This window comes from Nerophis lumbriciformis, linkage group LG02 (genome assembly GCF_033978685.3).
Source record: "Nerophis lumbriciformis linkage group LG02, RoL_Nlum_v2.1, whole genome shotgun sequence".
Lineage (NCBI taxonomy): Eukaryota > Metazoa > Chordata > Actinopteri > Syngnathiformes > Syngnathidae > Nerophis > Nerophis lumbriciformis.
In genome coordinates, this window is record NC_084549.2 from 13,262,501 (window position 1) to 13,281,812 (window position 19,312).

General features: G+C 38.0%; 1 protein-coding gene across 2 annotated transcripts in view; it reads right to left on the reverse strand.

Moving 5' to 3' along the window:
• The window catches only part of parga (poly (ADP-ribose) glycohydrolase a), a 64,244-nt gene that overhangs the window by 36,360 nt on the left and 8,572 nt on the right, over nucleotides 1-19,312 (reverse strand). For both annotated transcript variants that reach the window (XM_061939959.2, XM_061939916.2), the window contains 5 exons: nucleotides 14,955-15,077; nucleotides 14,793-14,873; nucleotides 11,056-11,130; nucleotides 2,971-3,063; nucleotides 227-381 (listed from right to left, as the gene is read on the reverse strand). In XM_061939959.2, coding sequence (XP_061795943.1) covers nucleotides 227-381; nucleotides 2,971-3,063; nucleotides 11,056-11,130; nucleotides 14,793-14,873; nucleotides 14,955-15,077 — 527 coding nt within the window. The remainder of the gene's footprint in view (nucleotides 1-226; nucleotides 382-2,970; nucleotides 3,064-11,055; nucleotides 11,131-14,792; nucleotides 14,874-14,954; nucleotides 15,078-19,312) is intronic.

The window sequence follows — 19,312 nt, forward strand, 5'->3', positions numbered from 1 at the left end:
AGGCAGTAGTGCCCCCTAATGGAAATCAGAGTCCATTCATTCTTGTTCTGTCACTTTGTATCCAAACAGTTTGTTAGTACAGACATCTACTTCTAGTATGTATATAATATGCCCCTGAAGGTTGGGTAAAGTACCAGTTAAAGGTTTTCCGTTCATCTTCTTTAGGGAATTCAGCAGGTATCTAAGAGCGTGTGCTGATAAATCTAACTGATCGCCTCTCCTTTACCTGTAAAAGTTGATCTCAGGGTAGTTGCAGTACTCGGACTTGCGGGAATTGCGTCTGGGGAATGTGCAGAAGAAGGCGTTGGCCAGAAGACAGGCAATTTGCTCCTGAGACATGGTTAGGGAATGGTTCATCCGTGACTTCAGCAGAGGGATTGGCTGGGAAGAGACGTGGAGAATCTATGAGGATTATGATAACATAGTGGAGATACACACATTGAAGGCTAATGGGGGTTGATAATTATTACAGGAGCAATCTTAACAGAAAACACAATAAGAGATCCATTAAGTACACGGGTGAAGTAATTAAGGTCCTTGTTTTTTTTGCGTTCTCCCACAGTAACTCAGTCAGACACAGGGCCTCATTTATCTTCACTGATTAGAGCTAAAGAGCCTCCCAAGGCTGCCCAGTTAGCGGATCAATACGAGCTCTAATAACAACTGGGACGAATATCTGGCTGGAGGCTGACTGCTGCAATACGAAGAAGAGCGAGGCGAACGGTGGAAATGATGACTTTTGTACCTGGTATTCCTGTTTTACTGTTTTAGATGTTCCAACTGGGGTTTGTCTCAAAAAACACATGATATTATATTTAAAAAGATATGGAAACATGCATCAAGTTCACTTAATGTGAACAGGAAACAGACCCACTTCTCTTTGTCCAAATGAAGAAGTTCTGGAACAAAATTAAATCTGCACTATACAACAGTTGTTGAATGTAAGAATAGCCTTATTTAATTGCTTATATCATCAGTATGTATCTTAACCAAAACAAGAAAATGAGAACAATTCAATTAAAATAAATAATGTCATAATAAATAACAATAATATAATAATTATAAAATACAGAATATATCATACAAATAGAAGTTTTGAAGTTCATGTGAATAGGTCAGCGTGAATAGTGGCAGCATCAGGACCAATATATGTAGTCTGTATTTAAACAAAAACTAAATAAAATGTATTTAAAATATGAATGAAATAATAACATAATATTACCATAAAAATGCATACAAAATACATACATGCAAAATAAATTATGAATGTATTTAACAAAAAATATTAATAACAAAATCATCCATCCATCCATTTTCTACCGCTTATTCCCTTTGGGGTCGCGGGGGGCGCTGGAGCCTATCTCAGCTACAATCGGGCGGAAGGCGGTGTACACCCTGGACAAGTCGCCACCTCATCGCAGGGCCAACACAGATAGACAGACAACATTCACACTCACATCCACACACTAGGGCCAATTTAGTGTTGCCAATCAACTTATCCCCAGGTGCATGTCTTTGGAGGTGGGAGGAAGCCGGAGTACCCGGAGGGAACCCACGCAGTCACGGGGAGAACATGCAAACTCCACACAGAAAGATCAAAATAGAATAAATAATATAATATGAATTAAAATAATAACATAAAATAGATATTGAATTTAAAACATTTTTTAAAGTTAATCTGCATAAATGTGGCAGCATAAAATCTTAGGTACACTAACTTTGAAAAAAAAAAAAAAAAGGACAATTATTTTCCTATTTTCTTGGAACTTTTCTCACAGAAGTGTTTTAACGATATTAATATGAATAACTATATTGCTCTAGATAATACAAAGGATGTTATGTATTCCTCTGCGTTTGTGAGTGAGTGAGTTAATTATTTAGTTGGGAAAAAACCTAAAAAAAAGTTATGAGTGGATTATGATTAAACTTTCAGGAAATGTCAGAAAAGGGATAAGGAACAAGTGAGTAGATCTTGGAGATGATCCAGATCATTTCTATGTTATCATACATTTGTTTTATGAAGCTGAACTTCTCTCTGCTCGTGCATGCTCGGGGCACCCACCTCCACCCACAGAGACAAAGAGAGTCTGTTTATTTATTTTTGCTATAGAACAAAAGCTCCCAGCTGCTGGCATCCTTGCAAAGAGTGAACCTTCTTGCAAGCTTGTTTGGAAGCGACGGACAATGAAAACAAAAACAAACACAGACATGGCAATTTAATTTATCTTTTGATTCGCTTGAGTTTGTCTGTCTGTCTTTCTGTTAGTTAGTAAAAAATCGATTTTCAGATTAATCGCAATTTTTATTTGTAACGATTCTTAATCGATTAAGAAAAAAGAAAACATTTATGTTTTAAATTTTTTTCCCCCCCAATCTGTCTTGTCCAGCCGCTCAGGCAAACCATATTGTTGATGTAGATGCCCATATTTAAAAAAAAGAAGTGTTGGATACTTCTCTTGTTGCCTTATTTGTATTTGACTTGATTAAATGTTTGTCCAACATTTTATTAAACAAAACTAGTTTTCTTTTAAGTATCATTGAAATTGATCGGAGCTGTTTATCTATTTTATGGAGGAATGTAGTGAAGCATAGAACTGTCAACCAATGTTATTAAAAAAGTGTAGAATTTGAATCGAGATTCGATTCTGAATCTAATAGTTACCCCCAAGAATCGAGTCAAATCGCATCGTGCCCAAAGATTCACAGCCCGAGTGATCAACATAGCTCAAAAAGTCATGAGAGGATTTTGATAACACTTTCAATGAAAGGGATGAGCAACAAATTATTAGATTTTGGGGGTCATCCGGATCACCGTCTGAATCAGGATTTTTTTTAAAGGATCCCTTATTATTGGGAGATAGTCTGTACACTCTGACTGCTTTTCTAGTTATTAATAGCATTATACTTGTTCGTATATAGTGCTTGATACCCCAGTAAAACTCTTAAAGTAAAAGACTAGACAGTGCTTACCATAGTGCAGAGACGAGGAGCACTGAGCGCCATCTTGACAACGGAAGGCAGTACGACCTCGTACAGGTGTTGAACTTCACAATGCTCCAGACACTACGGAGGGAACAAGAAATGTATGCTTTAATGCAGGGGTCGTTCAACGAAGGATCATGTCAGGTTCAAACACTGATGACATCTGCAAGAAGAAAGGGACAGAATTAAATTTGGCTCAATTGAGGAGAGACGTCTGGACTGTACAGTCTCACAACGCTCTGGCGAAAGATTGCACGCCTCCTCTTTTATTTGGACTTTCCCTGATTACACGGCAACAGCTGTTTCTAAGGGACGGGGGTCGTAAACAGCCATCGCCTTTGGTAACAACAGTTCAAAGAAAAGGTTGTCTTGATGGGAGTCTGGTCCTGCTTCCTCTCTGCTTTGTAGTTCTCGGGTCAAGACAAAAATTTTCTGTGGATTACAATACATCAAAGAAACCGACGCCTTCATGTCGCTTCCCATCCTACACAGTGGAGTTTTACAAGCCTTTTGCTTGGTAGGATCAAAGACAGCTTTTGTCTTCTCGCCGGGAACTCATGGCAACACAAGGTTTTGTGATAACTTAAGATACAATTATTCTGACAGATCATTTAAGAGTTTGGAGGCCTATCGAAGCAACATATTTAATTTACAACCAATGTAGGTCAAGGTATTCAAAGCAACTAAATATATTTACATTTTAAAAGTGCCTAAATCTTTGTTTTACCCGTACAATATGCTGCAGAACTATAAAAACAGATAAATACAAAATAAATGTTCAGGTTGTTTAATAACTTATTGCTAAGTTATACGTTTTTAAATATTTACAAAGAAATTGAAACTGGTGTTTAAAAAAGACAAGTGTCTAAGTTATACGTTTTTAAATATTTACAATGAAATTGAAACTGGTGTTTAAAAAAGACAAGTATCTAAGTTATACGTTTTTAAATATTTACAATGGAATTAAAACTGGTGTTTAAAAAAGACAAGTGTCTTTTATTTATGTTTTAAAGTACAAAACGTTCAAATTTTCAGGATATCATCATTCATTGTGTAACTTTTTTTTTTTCATTCAATAAGTTTTTCAAAGTTTGGAACACAGTGCACAGTCACAATCTAATAACAGTAGCCAATATTAGAGGATGGAGGAAAAATCAATGCCAATCCTGACAACAGGTTTATTGTTGTTACTCCCACTCATGTAATATCACGAAATAGGAAACTTTAGAGGTGTCAAGTTCAGACGGTAATTGGAGGAACGTTCTCCACGTAGGAAACCCCCTCTACACTGGAGGGATTACGAAACTTGCTCAGGAGTCCCGAGGGAGGATCTACAGTGTGTAGCTGGAGGTAGAACACCTAAGATATCTACGTGAGTCGAAATGCGCATCAGAAAAAACAAAACATCAATCTGCCACATTAAAAGCAGCCACATATCTTCCGCTTCAGCCTTGCCTCAGCAATTCCCCCTCTAAAATAAACACAGTTCCTCCCTCATACGCCTAGATTTACGACGCAATCACTTATGAGCGTATTGGCTTCAAATGTCGCGTCGTCAATCACTGGTCTTATTCTATCAAGGTAAGCTGATTAAATGGACCTTCTGGAGCAAATGCAAATGACCGATGTGTGGCGAGAGAGGCGGGGTGGCTTGATTTTCAACGGGGCGGGGGGGGAAGCCTTTGCTCTGCAATTTGGCCGGGGAGCATTTATATATGGCAGCGGGGTCTGACTAAACGCTGTCAGTAAAATGCTCCCATGGGGCTAATAGATGGTGGATGGTTGAAATATAATATCTAAGGCAGTTAGAGCAAAGCCTGACCTTAAGTGCAAGTTATATTATGTAGTCTTTTTAATGTAAGCCATTCAACTTTGAGGTAGGCCTTGAACTACTTTTAATTGATTTTTAATTATTAAAAAAGGTGTATATCAAAATGATTCTATTTTTCTGTGTGCGGCCCTATGTTTTGGCCAGCCCTAATATAATTGTACTTAACAGTTATACAAGTGTAAAAAGAACCACAGGATAAGAAAACTACAAAAAAGTCCAAACTACTCACTCACCCCTGAAGACAGGGACAGGAGGATGTTTACAGAGCAATACTATCACCTAGTGGATTTTCATAAGTACTGCTAGAATAATATAACAAATGGCTGCGGTGAGGTGGCGACTTGTCCAGGGTGTACCCGCCTTCCGCCCTTTTGATGATATAATGGACCGTAGATGTTGAAATCCCTAAATTTCTTGCAATTGCACTTTGAGAAACTTTGTTCTTAAACTGTTTGACTATTTGCTCACGCAGTTGTGGACAAAGGGGTGTACCTCGCCCCATCCTTTCTTGTGAAAGACTGAGCATTTTTTGGGAAGCTGTTTTTATACCCAATCATGGTACCCACCTGTTCCCAATTAGCCTGCACACCTGTGGGATGTTCCGAATAAGTGTTTGATGAGCATTCCTCAACTTTATCAGTATTTATTGCCACCTTTCCCAACTTCTTTGTCACGTGTTGCTGGCATCAAATTCTAAAGTTAATGATTATTTGCAAAAAAAAAGAAAAGTTTATCAGTTTGAACATCAAATATGTTGTCTTTGTAGCATATTCAACTGAATATGGGTTGAAAATGATTTGCAAATCATTGTATTCCGTTTATATTTACATCTAACACAATTTCACAACTCATATGGAAACGGGGTTTGTACTTCATCAGTATGTCCAACATAGCAGCTGCAAAATCAATATGCGTATGTAATTCACATTATTTTTAATGTAGTATAGAGCAGCCGTTCACTTTTATGGTTATCATTACGAGTTGATAGTATTTTTTTTTTTTTACCAAAATCCACCTCCATTTAGGTTGAACTAAAAAATTGTAACACTTTTAGAACATTTGCACCACTTTATATGCAACTCTTGATCATATTTACAGATAATGCCAATGCTTCTAAGTGCACATTTTCTAATGAACTACAGATGTAAGAAAAACGGTGACCGACAACGAAAAAGCTTGACGAAGCACAAAACGTTTGTGTACTCCCTCGGGGGAATCAGCTGTACTCATCCCTGGATCGCTTCCACGCTCAGGCCGCAAACATTTATCAGAAAGTGACACGGTGACAGTTTTATTTGGCAGGAGGGAAACACTACGACAATTTACAGACACATCCCAATTTGTGTAATTCTTTTTTTCCACTTTCACCCGCCTCCTATCAGGGGAGTGTCAATCGAGTGGCTTGGAGCAGGCGTATATCTTGACAATTATCCAGCGAAGCATAAATTGAGTGTCGCGACAGAATAGCAATATCCCTCAGATAAAAGATAGAGGATTTAATCCATTGGAATGCAATAATATCAGATTTAAATGATGGTCGAATGCTTTTGAAAAGAAACCTAAAAAACACACTCATGGAGTTCATTTTTTTGCATGATTACCATGTTAATCTCAAAGATGCTGCAAATTTATGACACTGTAGGTTTTTGTGCAACTTACAGTGCCAGGTTTGGAAAAAATGGTGTCTCCAGACTTTTGATTATAAGGATATAAAGGTTACAGAATTTTGACAATTTGGAAGTGGATCTACAGTTTCTCATGAAATACATTGGTTACAGTACCAGCAGTGACGTGCAGTCACTAGAGGCAGGTGAGGCGGGGCCTCACCTGCCATCATGGAAAGAAAAAAAATGTAAAAATATTTTTTTTTTATTAAATTGTTAAATGTATCCAGTGATTATACTATAAAGTTATTTTCCATTTAACTTCACCAGTTTTAGATTATTTTTATTTAAAATTTTCACATTTGCCGTTCAAATACTGAGAAGAGGCGGTGATCAGCAGCCAGTTGAGGCACGTCACTCAGTTGTGCCTCACCATGGATTGCGGACTCGGCTAACTGCTGGCCTGCTGTGCAGTGAGACCGTATTGCTATATGAACTATATTATACATTTCCATAGTTTAGCTGAGGTATATAATGTACAGTGTATTTTGTCAACAACTGTATGTGTGTAACGTATTTCTTGTGCTGAGCAATCATAAAACTGCTGCAAAAGACGCACTGTGTGAGGCTCGCAGTAATCCCGCCTCCTGAACCCCCGCCGTAGAATGCAACCCCTGACGGGAGTGTTATATCAACTAAAGCCCACACTTAAACTTTCCACGTGCAAGATTGAATCTATTTAAAAAAGTTATTTCATAAGAAGCCAAAAAGTGCAAAAACAATAATGTTCGTGTTGGAGGAGTTGTGAATGACTGCAGGGCCACAACATTAGGTACACATGCAAACTGCAGGTGTACCTAATTCACAACTCCTCTAACACGAACATTATTGTTTTTGCACTTTTTGGCTTCTTATTAAATAACTTTTGTAACCTATTTTTATGGGCTTTCCTCTTTGTGATGTTAAGTTCCTGTTATGCGCTGTTATACAGTATATGCCTTGAGCTCTTATTTTGAAGGCGCTAAGAGCGGAAGTGATGACACGTTGGAGTGGAGCGGAGGTTTTTGAAAGAAGGTAAATAAAGTGGTCCTGGTGTAAACTGGAGCCTCCATGTTTGTTATTTTGTAGTTTCATACAGTATAGGCGACATTTATAAACCCTCGGTTACACTTTTTTAAATAGATTCAATCTTGCACGTGGAAAGTTTAAGTGAGGGCTTTAGTTGATATAACACTCCCGTCAGGGGTGCATTAATCCAGCACAACAGCGGCGCATGGACTTCATTTATAAGTAAAGGTAAGACCATAATGACGTTTTTTTTTTTATTAAATGTTCTTTTTTGTGTGCTAGTTTGTATGTGTAAAGTTAAAGTTAAGTTAAAGTACCAATGATTGTCACACCCACTAGGTGTAATGAAATTTGTCCTCTGCATTTGACCCATCCCCTTGATCAACCCCTGGGAGGTGAGGGGAGCAGTGGGCAGCAGCGGCGCCGCGCCCGGGAATAATTTTTGGTGATTTAACCCCCAATTCCAACCCTTGATGCTGAGTGCCAAGCAGGGAAGAATGCTGGTATGAGCTTTTAAACATAACCCGTTAACTGCTGCCAATCAAATGGTGAATAAGATACTCTTTAGGGTTCATATGTTTGTAAATCTGACTGTGATGAAGTCAGTGCCTCACCAGCCATCAACCTCACCGCACGTCACGGAGTACTAGTCAACAGTTAGAATTAAATTAAATTACATTTTTCTTAAAGAGCTTGATCCACTTCCAAATTTTTCAAAGCGCTAAGACACTGAATTATGATTTTTTTGGATTTTGATGCAACTTTGTCAGCGTGTTAAAGATAAAATGCTATTATTAGTACAAAACTACTACTACTACACGTTTGTGTCTCCAATGTATTGACAACAACAGTGGAACTTTAATTTACCCACTAAACCAGTGATGTTAAACATGCCATGCCTGGTCCGCAGAACAGATTAAATCCGACCCGCGAGATGAGTTTGCTAAATATAAAATTAATCTTCATTTTTAAATTAAAGAAACTGCTGTTCCGGCCGAGTCATACCAAAGACTATAAAAATGGGACCCATTACTTCCCTGCTTGGCACTCAGCATCAAGGGTTGGAATAGGGGGTTGAATCACCAAAAATATTCCTGGGCGCGGCTACAGCTGCTGTCCACTGCTCCCCTCACTTCCCAGGGGGGTGAACAAGGGTGATGGGTCAAATGGAGAATAATTTCGCCACACCCAGTGTGTGTGTGACAATCATTGGTACTTTAACTTTAAATGTGTTCACTGGATGTCGCAACAGCAATTCTGTTAGGCAAGCAAATAGTTTATACCGAGCAAGAATACCAAGCAGGAGGTACACGGTAAAGTGGGGCTGCGACTCCTCCCCTTCGACCCAACATCAATCAATCAATCAATCAATCAATGTTTATTTATATAGCCCTAAATCGCAAGTGTCTCAAAGGGCTGCATAAGCCACAACGACATCCTCGGTACAGAGCCCACATAAGGGCAAGGAAAACTCACCCCAGTGGGATGTCGATGTGAATGACTATGAGAAACCTTGGAGAGGACCGCACCCGCCCCCCGCCGCCCCCCGCCCCGGGGAGGGGGGGTTGTTTACTATTGTAAAACAAACAAGAGTAAAATAAACAATTGGTAACCCAACTTAAAATGCTGCATGAGACACTGCACATTGATATAGTTCTGTGAAAATGATTGTCTTCTGTGCAAACATAAGAAAGTGAACACTGGAAATAACAAATGGGGTAATTGATACATTTATTTAAGCTTTATTTTGTTTTTGTTCAATCCAAGATGGGCTGTGACTTAAACGTTTAACTGCTTTGCAGATACACTGAGATTAAGTCTAAATTCATTGTGTTCTTCATGGTGTTTTTGAAACTGCACCATTTTTCCCCTTAAAATTTTCAAGTAACTTGAAGTGTTTTGTCGGGAGGATTATTTGTCATATGGACATTTTCAGAATGTGCTTGTTCTATTTTGGGCCGGAGTAAAACAAACAACAATCTGAAGTTGTCGTAGTTGTATTTTTAAGTTATTATGCCATGATTTTACCCGTCCAGCCCACCTGGGAATAGATTTTCCTGCATGCGGACCCTGAGCTAAAATGAGTTTAACACGGCCTGAACTAAACAATTTTTTGAACAGGGTTTGTGAATAGAAAAGTTCATACTGTAAAGTGAAAAAAATGTGTTTGTAAGAAACAATGTAAACATGAACAATGGGTACCAGCCTTCACGAAAGTCCACTTACAATATATCAAACAAACAAAGGGGTGATGGATCGACTTTCTAATTATCAACAAACTGTCAGAATAATTGTATCTAAGTTATCACAAAACTTGGTGTTGCCATGAGTTCCCGGCGAGAGGAAAAAAGCTGTCTTTGATCTTACCAAGCAAAAGGCTTGTAAAACTCCACTGTGTAGGATGGGAAGCGACATGAAGGTGTCGGTTTCTCTGATCTATTGTAATCCACAGAAAAATCTTGTCTTAACCCGAGAGCTACAAAGCGGAGAGGAAGCAAGACCTGACGCAAGCTCCAAGCATCTTTTCTTTGAACTGTTTTGTGACCAAGGGCGACGGCTGTTTACGACCCCCTCTCCCCTGAGAAACAGCTGTTGCCATGTAATCAGGGAAAGTCCAAATAAAAAAGGAGGCGTGGTGTAAGACTGTTCAAAGAGTACAGCCCAGACGTTTCTCCTCATTGAGCCAAATTGAATCCTGTCTCTGTTTAATTCCTTGCTTCTTGTCTGTTTAATAGATGTCATCAGTGTTTGATCCTGACACAAACCAAAACAGCAAAAAGCTGCTAAACTATCCAGATGCCCGCCCGCACGCATGTTTTGCCCAGGTCTGCACTAGTATGACTATTAAGAATGCTACAATGCTACTTAAAACATTGCCTGTATGGATTCCATGTTGGAAACAGATCATTTTCATTATATTCTATGAGGAACTGAAAAACCATGTCAACTGTAACTCAGTTAGAAATGAAGGTTATTTATAGCATTGCAAATAATTGCACCTCTACTTTTATGAACACCATAATACTTTGCAAAATGCCTTATCAGCAGAAAGGATTAAAAAAAACGACGAGAAGGGGAAGGAGAAGATCGGAACGGCATAGTCACAGGAAGGGCATCTTCTAGTATAAGCCCTTACTTAGCATCTTTACAGACAGGGATGGATCCTTTTAATTCAATTGGATGAAGCTATAAAGTGGCTCGCCCAGCGCATCGATCTACCGAGCTCCGCCTTACGCAGGTACATTAGGGTCGGAAATAAAAAGACCATTCAGGATGGTTTATATTTAGCTGCAAAAGGAAGCGTTGGGGCCTGAGTTCAAAACACCCAAACTAGGGGTGTTAAAAAAAAGGTTGTAAAAGGATAACAGATCCATTAAGCTAATTTGCAAACGCTCCAAATAAAAAACAGTGGCGCTTGCAATTTGTCGATGGCAACAAATTAGCTTATATTGTAAATTGGTGGCTAACTGTAGTAAAATCCATTATAGCAATCAAGAAAAAGCAATCAGAAGATTAAAATGTCTTGGTTTTCTCGCAGCTATTTTTCGACATCGAACAGTTGCAGCTTACCTCAGTGCAAAGAAGGTTGAGAGCGGTGAAGTCCCATTTCTTGGTATGTGCCGTGTTATACCTCAGTATAGCATCCTGAGAAAAGGGAAAGTCAGTTGTTATGTTATGTTGTCATTAAGAGATGTCCGATAATATCGGACTGCCGATAAATGCTTTAAAATGTAATATCGGAAATTATCTGTATCGGTTTCAAAAAGTAATTTTTTTTTTGTCCTGTCCAGCTTCTCAGGCAAATCATATAGTTGATGTAGATGCCCATATCGGCTGTTCAGATTGAGCCCAGTTTATAATTTCCTGTTATACAGTATGCCAGGCAGTCTTGCACTAAAGGAGGACTATGTTATTGTTTACTTTATTACTCTAGTATACTCTGGACTGAAGCTGTGTGCCTTCATTGTTTTTGTAGCTGTTGTTTTGAGGCATGTTTAAAAAAAATAAAAAAAATAATGCACTTTTCAAAGTATAGTACTTCCCATAGTTGTAGTGGGTATCAGGATTATCTCAGGGAGAACATGTCCCAAATTCCAAGCTGTTGTTTTGAGGCATGTTAAAAAAAATAATGCACTTTGTGACTTCAATAATAGATAAGGCAGTGCCATGTTGGCATTTTTTTCCATAACTTGAGTTGATTTATTTTGCAAAACCTTGTTACATTGTTTAATGCATCATCACAACAGAATTAGGCATAATAATGTGTTAATTCCACGACTGTATATATCGGTATCGGTTGATATCGGAATCGGTAATTAAGAGTTGGACAATATCGGAATATCGGATATCGGCAAAAAAGCCATTATCGGACATCTCTAGTTGTCATAGTGGACTATAAATGCTGTAGTTACACACTCCAGTGGTACCTCAACTTAAGAGTGCCCCAACTTGAAAGTGTTTTGAGATAAGAGCGGTCTCTTGGCTAATTGTTACGCTTTAAGTTGCAAGGAAAAATCTTGAGTTACAAGCATCCCCGGCAATAGCTGGCGTAGCGAATGTCACAGTGAACCCCGTAAGAAGTGACCAAAACATCCGGTTTTACTTGCTAGCATTAGCTTATAGCTAAAAGTGGACAATTTTTATTTTTTTTACAACCACGGGAAAGAAGAAAGTGAGTATGAAGGACAGTGCTGAGAAAAAAAAAGTTCATAATATTCATTGAATTAAAGAAATTAATCATCCAAAGCATGACAGCTAACTTGGCAAAGCAATTCGAGCATAGCACTGCTAGTCAGGGGTCTAACGCCAGCCAAGGATAGTTAAATAATATCTAAAGGACAGACATTTATCCATGAAAATCTGGAGAAGCTACTAACGGTGTGTTTGACGGAGAAGCAGCTCAAGGGATATTTTTGTATTCCCCGTAGAATTCAACGCTCCAAGATAAAATGCTGCACATTAATATTCCATTACTTCATAAAACCAATGTAACTGTTAGTTTTACCTTCTGTTGTATTGCTGGTTATAAAATATTTCTTATTTAAAGTTACTTTTATTTACAAGGCATGTTAAAATTGGGCTCTTTTGTCGGGGGGGCAGACAAAATTAAAATGATTTGTATTAATTTCAACTTTGATTTGAGGTACAAGTGTTTTGAGTTAAGAGCAGAACCAATCAGGCTCGTAAGTAGAGGTACTAATCAATGTTCCCTCTAATTGTGTGAGCAAAGGCAAAAACTCCCTGAGCATTCAGTGGAGCCCATGTGAGCAACATCAAACGTGCACACTGTGGCTACAACAGCAGCAAACCTGTCCCAAACATGACTAAATAACAAGTTCAATCTGCATCCATGCATCCATCCATTTTCTACCGCTTGTCCCTTTCGGGGTTGCAGGGGGTGCTGGAGCCTATCTCAGCTGCACTCGGGCGGAAGGCGGTGTACACCCTTGACAAGTCCCCACCTCACCGCAGGGCCAACACAGATAGACAGACAACATTCTCTTATGATTATAATCAAATGACAGCAGTCATTTCCATGAGGTTATTTTCTAATATAAGTGTTTAGGCCCACTTACAATGACAATAACCAAAAATATTGTTTTTCATGAACTGTGTACTTGTATTGTTTGTCTGGGTGGAGGTCCTGCTTTGGAAATAATTTGTACCCCTTTCAGACATATATTGTGACATGTATTTAGTTCCCATTAAAACATTCACATGTTGCACAATGAGATGTAAGCAGGGGATCATATGTACATTCCTGCAACTTTCTGTTTGTAAAAAATATATTTTTATTAGTATTTATTTAATATACTAACAGCATTTCATGATTAATATTTATAAATTAAGATTCCTAATAAATGACGCTAGAATAAGCACACATTTGATTGGTAAATCATAGTGTAACGACCTGGAATTCCACTTTACGTGTGGTGTTGGAGTTGTCCGACTTTTTGTGTGGCTGTAAACGCATCACTGGCTAAGTGCCATATGTGCATGTGTTGGCGCAAGTGAGAAAGAGCGAGCGGCTGCTGTTGATATAACAAAGTTGCTTTTGGTCTGGTTTGTACTGCAGAAAATGACCAGTTTTGCTAGATATAATTTTTTTTACTAATGTTTTGGTGATGTGTTTATGGCCGACAATAAAGAGTTTTGCTCAGTAAAGTGATCGATGGAATTCATGTCCTCGAAGCGTCTTGACAGACGTTACAATATTTGAACAATGATGACGAAAACTGTTTTCTCTGTCGTGTCCGTGTCGTGTCGAAAATTGGTATGCGCTTATTTTTTTATTTGATTTTGTGCGTGGCATAGATTTGCCGTGCGCAGAGGACGCTTGAGCGCACCTTAGAGGGAACATTGGTACTAATGTACATTGAATTGTTTGTTTGTATTAAATAACACTGCATATTACAAGTCATAGTATAGTCCAGGGTTCGGCAACCCGCGGCTCTTGAGCCGCCCTAGTGGCTCTCTGGAGCTTTTTCAAAAATGTATGAAAAATGGAAAAGATGAGGGGGAAATATATATATTTTTTGTTTTAATATGGTTTCTGTAGAAGGACAAACATGACACAAACCTCCCTAATTGTTATAAAGCACACTGTTGATATTAAACATGCTTCACTGATTCGAGTATTTGGCAAGCGCCGTTTTGTCCTACTAATTATGGCGGTCCTTGAACGCACCGTAGTTTGTTTACATGTATAACTTTCCCCGACTTTCTAGGACGTGTTTTATGCCACTTCTGTTTCGGTCTTATTTTGTCCACCAAACTTTTAAGGTTGTGCATGAATGCACAAAGGTGAGTTTCGCTGATGTTATTGACTTGTGTGGAGTGCTAATCAGACATATTTGGTCAGTGCATGACTGCAAGCTAATCAATGCTAACATGCTATTTAGGCTAGCAATATGTACATATTGCATCATTATGCCTCATTTGTAGCTTTATTTGAGGTCATTTAGTTTCCTTTAAGTCCTCTTAATTCAATTTATATCTCATGACACACTATCTGTATGTAATATGGCTTTTAATTTTTTGCGGCTCCAGACAGATTTGTTTTTGTATTTTTGGTCCAATATGGCTCCTTCAACATTTTGGGTTGCCGACCCCTGGTGATATCAACACCGCCACCTTGTGGACAGTTGTGACTTACAAGGGTGTCATTATTCATTATTTTAGTGCACATGATGGACAATAATCAAAAATGTGAAGTTGCTGTAAAGACCAAAATATAAAATGAGAAGTGCTTTAAAATGCTGTTTCTGCCTAACTGGATCCAGATGATTTTCGCAAATCTGTCTTACCCTCACATCCAGGGAACTTTTGAACCCTCCTTGCAAGGTGGAGTGGATTAACTCCCACCGACTCTGAACGCCACCTCCATCCTATTTGGGAAAAAAAACCTGAATGCAACTACTCTCGCTTTGTGTTTGGATTGGATGTTGTGGTGGAAGAAATAATCAGACCTCCGTGTCCATCGGAAACAGATTCTTCTCAGAGCAAGGCATCTTCACGGACACGTCGTCCCACGCGTCCTTGAACTTGCCGGGGTAGGGGACAGGCACCTCTCCCTCGCTGAGTAGATCTGTCTGTAACATTGAGAAACAAAAAGACATGATGTATTCAAGGGTTGAATACTTTGGGAACAAGTACATGCATACACTGAGTAGGTATTTTATTAGACTAGGCCCTGACCACCACACTCACAGTCCAGATACTAGCTGCAAGCCACCAAATAAACTGTCAGCTGCTATGTACAGCCTTCCTTATTATTAATGTGTTAAATTGCTTTAGGCTTTTACATTACATTAGTGTGACACACCTTCCTCATTTGTTAAAAGAGGGTACAGTACAATACAATAGCGTACAGTACAGTGATTAACTCAGTTTTACAAATATTTGACGGATAATGATGGTAAAAAGTTGCTTTAAAAATTGCCTGTACAGTAACTAAAGATTTGACACTGGAACCGATTACAGAGGAACCTCTAATGTAAAACACACCCAGTTCTGTGAGGCTTCCAAGTTCATTTCAAAACAATTTTCCCCATGGGAAATAAAGTTAATTATTTTGGCATCATAAAAATTGTTATTATTTTTCAACGTTTTGACATTGTTTTTTACATTCTTAACTGTCGTACTTATTACCAGGGCTGCCCCTCCCTATAGGCCAAGGCTATTCAACTACATATTGAAGAGGGCCGCAGTTTCAAAAGCCCAAAGGCTCGAAATTTGGATGTTTTGTCAGAAATTGCCTCAGTCTGAGGTTACATTCCTTTGAGACTGTGTTTACCTAATTGTAAGGCTGCAGCTAACGATTATTTTTCTATCGATTAATCTATATATTATTTTATTTTTTTCGATTAATCGGTTAATCTATAGATTATTTTTTTCGATTAATCTATAGATTATTTTTCCTTTTACCGATTATTTTTTTATTTAAAATGAAGATGAAAAAATAAATGTAGGCCAGTTTTTTCAAACGGCATGACTTTTATTTACAAAAAAAAAAGTATGGCCACTCAGTCAACATTGACAACAACATGACAAAATATTCTGTAACAATGTAAACATTTAACAAAATTAAAAGTAGCTTATTTGCTTTTTAATGTGCAAATATAAAAGTAAACATCCAGTGTAAATCTTAATATTCTGCAATAGTATAAACCTATCTACCTTTAAGGACAAAACACCACAAGATTAACATGCTGTAAAAAATCAATCAATTATCAATCCCATAATTTACAATTATTAATTAGGCTATCAAACTCTTAACCATTAAACAAGTGCCAGAACATGGACACATCTTTTACCTTTAAGTTAAAACAGATTTTAAATAAATTGTCTCAACATAAATGCACCAAGATACATATAAAATACATTTAAACCCAGAAACACTGATAAATGCAGCAGAAAACCCAATATGCAAATACATAAATACCTAACCAAATAACCACCTATTTAGATACATATTTAAAATCCATATTCAATATAAATATATTATTAATTTAGCAGTGAAACACTCAATCTTAAACGCTGTCTACTGGTAGAAAAATGCCCCTTTTTCTATGCCCTCACCAGCAGCTAATGATCCAACACAGTTAAATCCAACACTTTAAGTTGAGCGACTTCACCCTCCTGATGAAGCAAACTGCTCCAACATTTATCAAACTAAGCAAAGAATATCAACACTTCCTTACTAAACAACAGTTACATAAAACACCGTGTGTATTTAGCCTCCAGACTAAGCACGCTACATGCACACAACTCCCCCCCCATCTCACCAGCGCAACAGGTGCGCCACCCCCACAAAGAGAACTAAAGTGCAATCTTACCGGCTGTCCGTTCAGCTTTTGGTTTTGGTACACTTTTGGCACAACTCTGGGTTATCTGTAATGAACTAAACATTTTTCCACTCTGCGCTGGCGTCTTTTGTACTCCTTGATTTGACACAGCGGTCTAATTACCGGGCTCGCGCACCAGCAGATGAGACGGAAGCGCGCCGCGTTATACCTGCGCGTGAACGTAAACTGATCGGCTCTGATCATATAAGCCGACTGGCCGAAATAATGCCAAATTATATACATTTCCTGGGGTTGCCTGGGTGAATAGGGATGCGGATGTGCTCTAAGATAAAATATTATTTTATTAAGTGGGGTTTGGCTGGTTACTAAGCAGCCACGGCTGCGAGCTCGCGCGTCAGCTGACGAGACAGCTGTTCGCCGCTACAACATTATAAGGCCGTTTATTGAAATACTCCCACACTTTTGACGACTTTTGGCGTGCTTTTTTCCCCTCGCACCGCTCACATAGTCTGCTTTGCGCTCCGCCATGACGGTAGTGTGACGTAAATATGCGACCCGTCGACGCACAAAAACGGCGTGGACGTATTTACGTAACCGATGACGTCGACTACGTCGACGCGTCGTTTCAGCCTTACCTAATTGCAAAGTAAACACATCAGCTTTCACACTGCACTGTCAATAAACTCATTATTCTGCCCTCGCAACTCGATACCAGCGTGTGCCGTTGGACAGATAGCTAACAACATGAAGAAACAGAAGTTTTGTTGATGATTGATGTTTCTTCTTTTGAATTATTTTCCTTCCTCAGTTGTATTTCTTTACACTTCTTCCTTCACTTAGGTTTGTAAGACTGAAAATATAATCATGAAATAACCATTACAAAAGTAAAAATTTCCATTGTGTATTTTACATTAGTAATGTCCATTGTGTATTTTACATAAATAAAATAGAAGGTTTAGTGTTAATATATTCAATTTCACACAATAAGCTACAGACATTAACGTATATAGTAACTAAACAACAGCCACAGCAAACATTGCACACAATGACTCTGGCTCAACGTAAATAAATCTAAGGTGTGGCGTTAACCCTTTAGAGCAGTGGTTCTCAAATGGGGGTACGCGTACCCCTGGGGCATACTTGCCAACCCTCCCGAATTTTCCGGGAGACTCACGAAATTCAGCGCCTTCCCCGAAAACCTCCCGGGACAAATATTCTACCGAAAATCTCCCGATTTTCAGCCGGAGCTGGAGGCCACGCTCCCTCCAGCTCCATGCGACCTGAGTGAGGAAAGCCTTTTTTTTTATGACGGGAGGACAACAGGGTGACAAGAACTAAATCATCCAGACTAGAGATAGATTGTATTATTATGTTTATCTTACCTAAAAATAAATATATTTATTAAATTAAAAAAATAAATAAATAAATAAAATTTTACTATATTTTGCTAAAAACATCAAAATTAATTGTATTTTTATTTGTATTTTTTCTGACTCCTTATTACATCCAGCCATAGAATTATACATTAAAATAAACATATCAGAAATAATTAATTTCAAATTATCATAATAATTCATTTAAAATGACCATATTTAATTATTAAAATAATTGCTGGTTTATCAACAACTTTAGCATTTTATTCATTACATTTTGAAGCTCTCAGAAGCCAAGTTATGTTATATTCCTTAATATTTATTTATGCAAGTTTGAAGTATCAATTATCTAAACACAGTTTTGTTTGCATATTTTCAGGATGTAGATATATATATATATATATATATACATGACTTGGTGAATTCAAGCTGTCAATATACTCCTCCCCTCTTAACCACGCCCCCGTCCCACCCCCAACCACGCCCCCACCCCCCACCTCCCGAAATCCGAGGTCTCAAGGTTGGCAAGTATGCCCTGGGGGTACTTGAAGGTATGCCAAGGGGTACGTGAGATTTTTTGTTAATATTCTAAAAATAGCAACAATTCAAAAATCCCTTATAAATATATATTATTGAATAATACTTCAACAAAATATGAATGTAAGTTCATAAACTCTGTGAAGCACAAGCTCAGGTTACTCACTAAAATGTCTGTCAAAAAGAACTGTGAAAAGAAATGCAACAATGCAATATTCAGCGTTGACAGCTAGATTTTTTGTGGACATGCTCCATAAATATTGATGTTAAAGACTTCTTTTTTTGTGAAGAAATGTTTAGAATTAAGTTCATGAATCCAGATGGATCTCTATTACAATCCCCAAAGAGGGCACTTTAAGTTGTTGATTACTTCTATGTGTAGAAATCTTTATTTATAATTGAATCACTTGTTTATTTTTCAACAAGTTTTTAGTTATTTTTATATCTTTTTTTCCAAATAGTTCAAGAAAGACCACTACAAATGAGCAATATTTTGCACTGTTATATAATTTAATAAATCAGAAACTGATGACATAGTGCTGTACTTTACTTCTTTATCTCTTTTTTTCAACCAAAAATGCTTTGCTCTCATTAGGGGGTACTTGAATT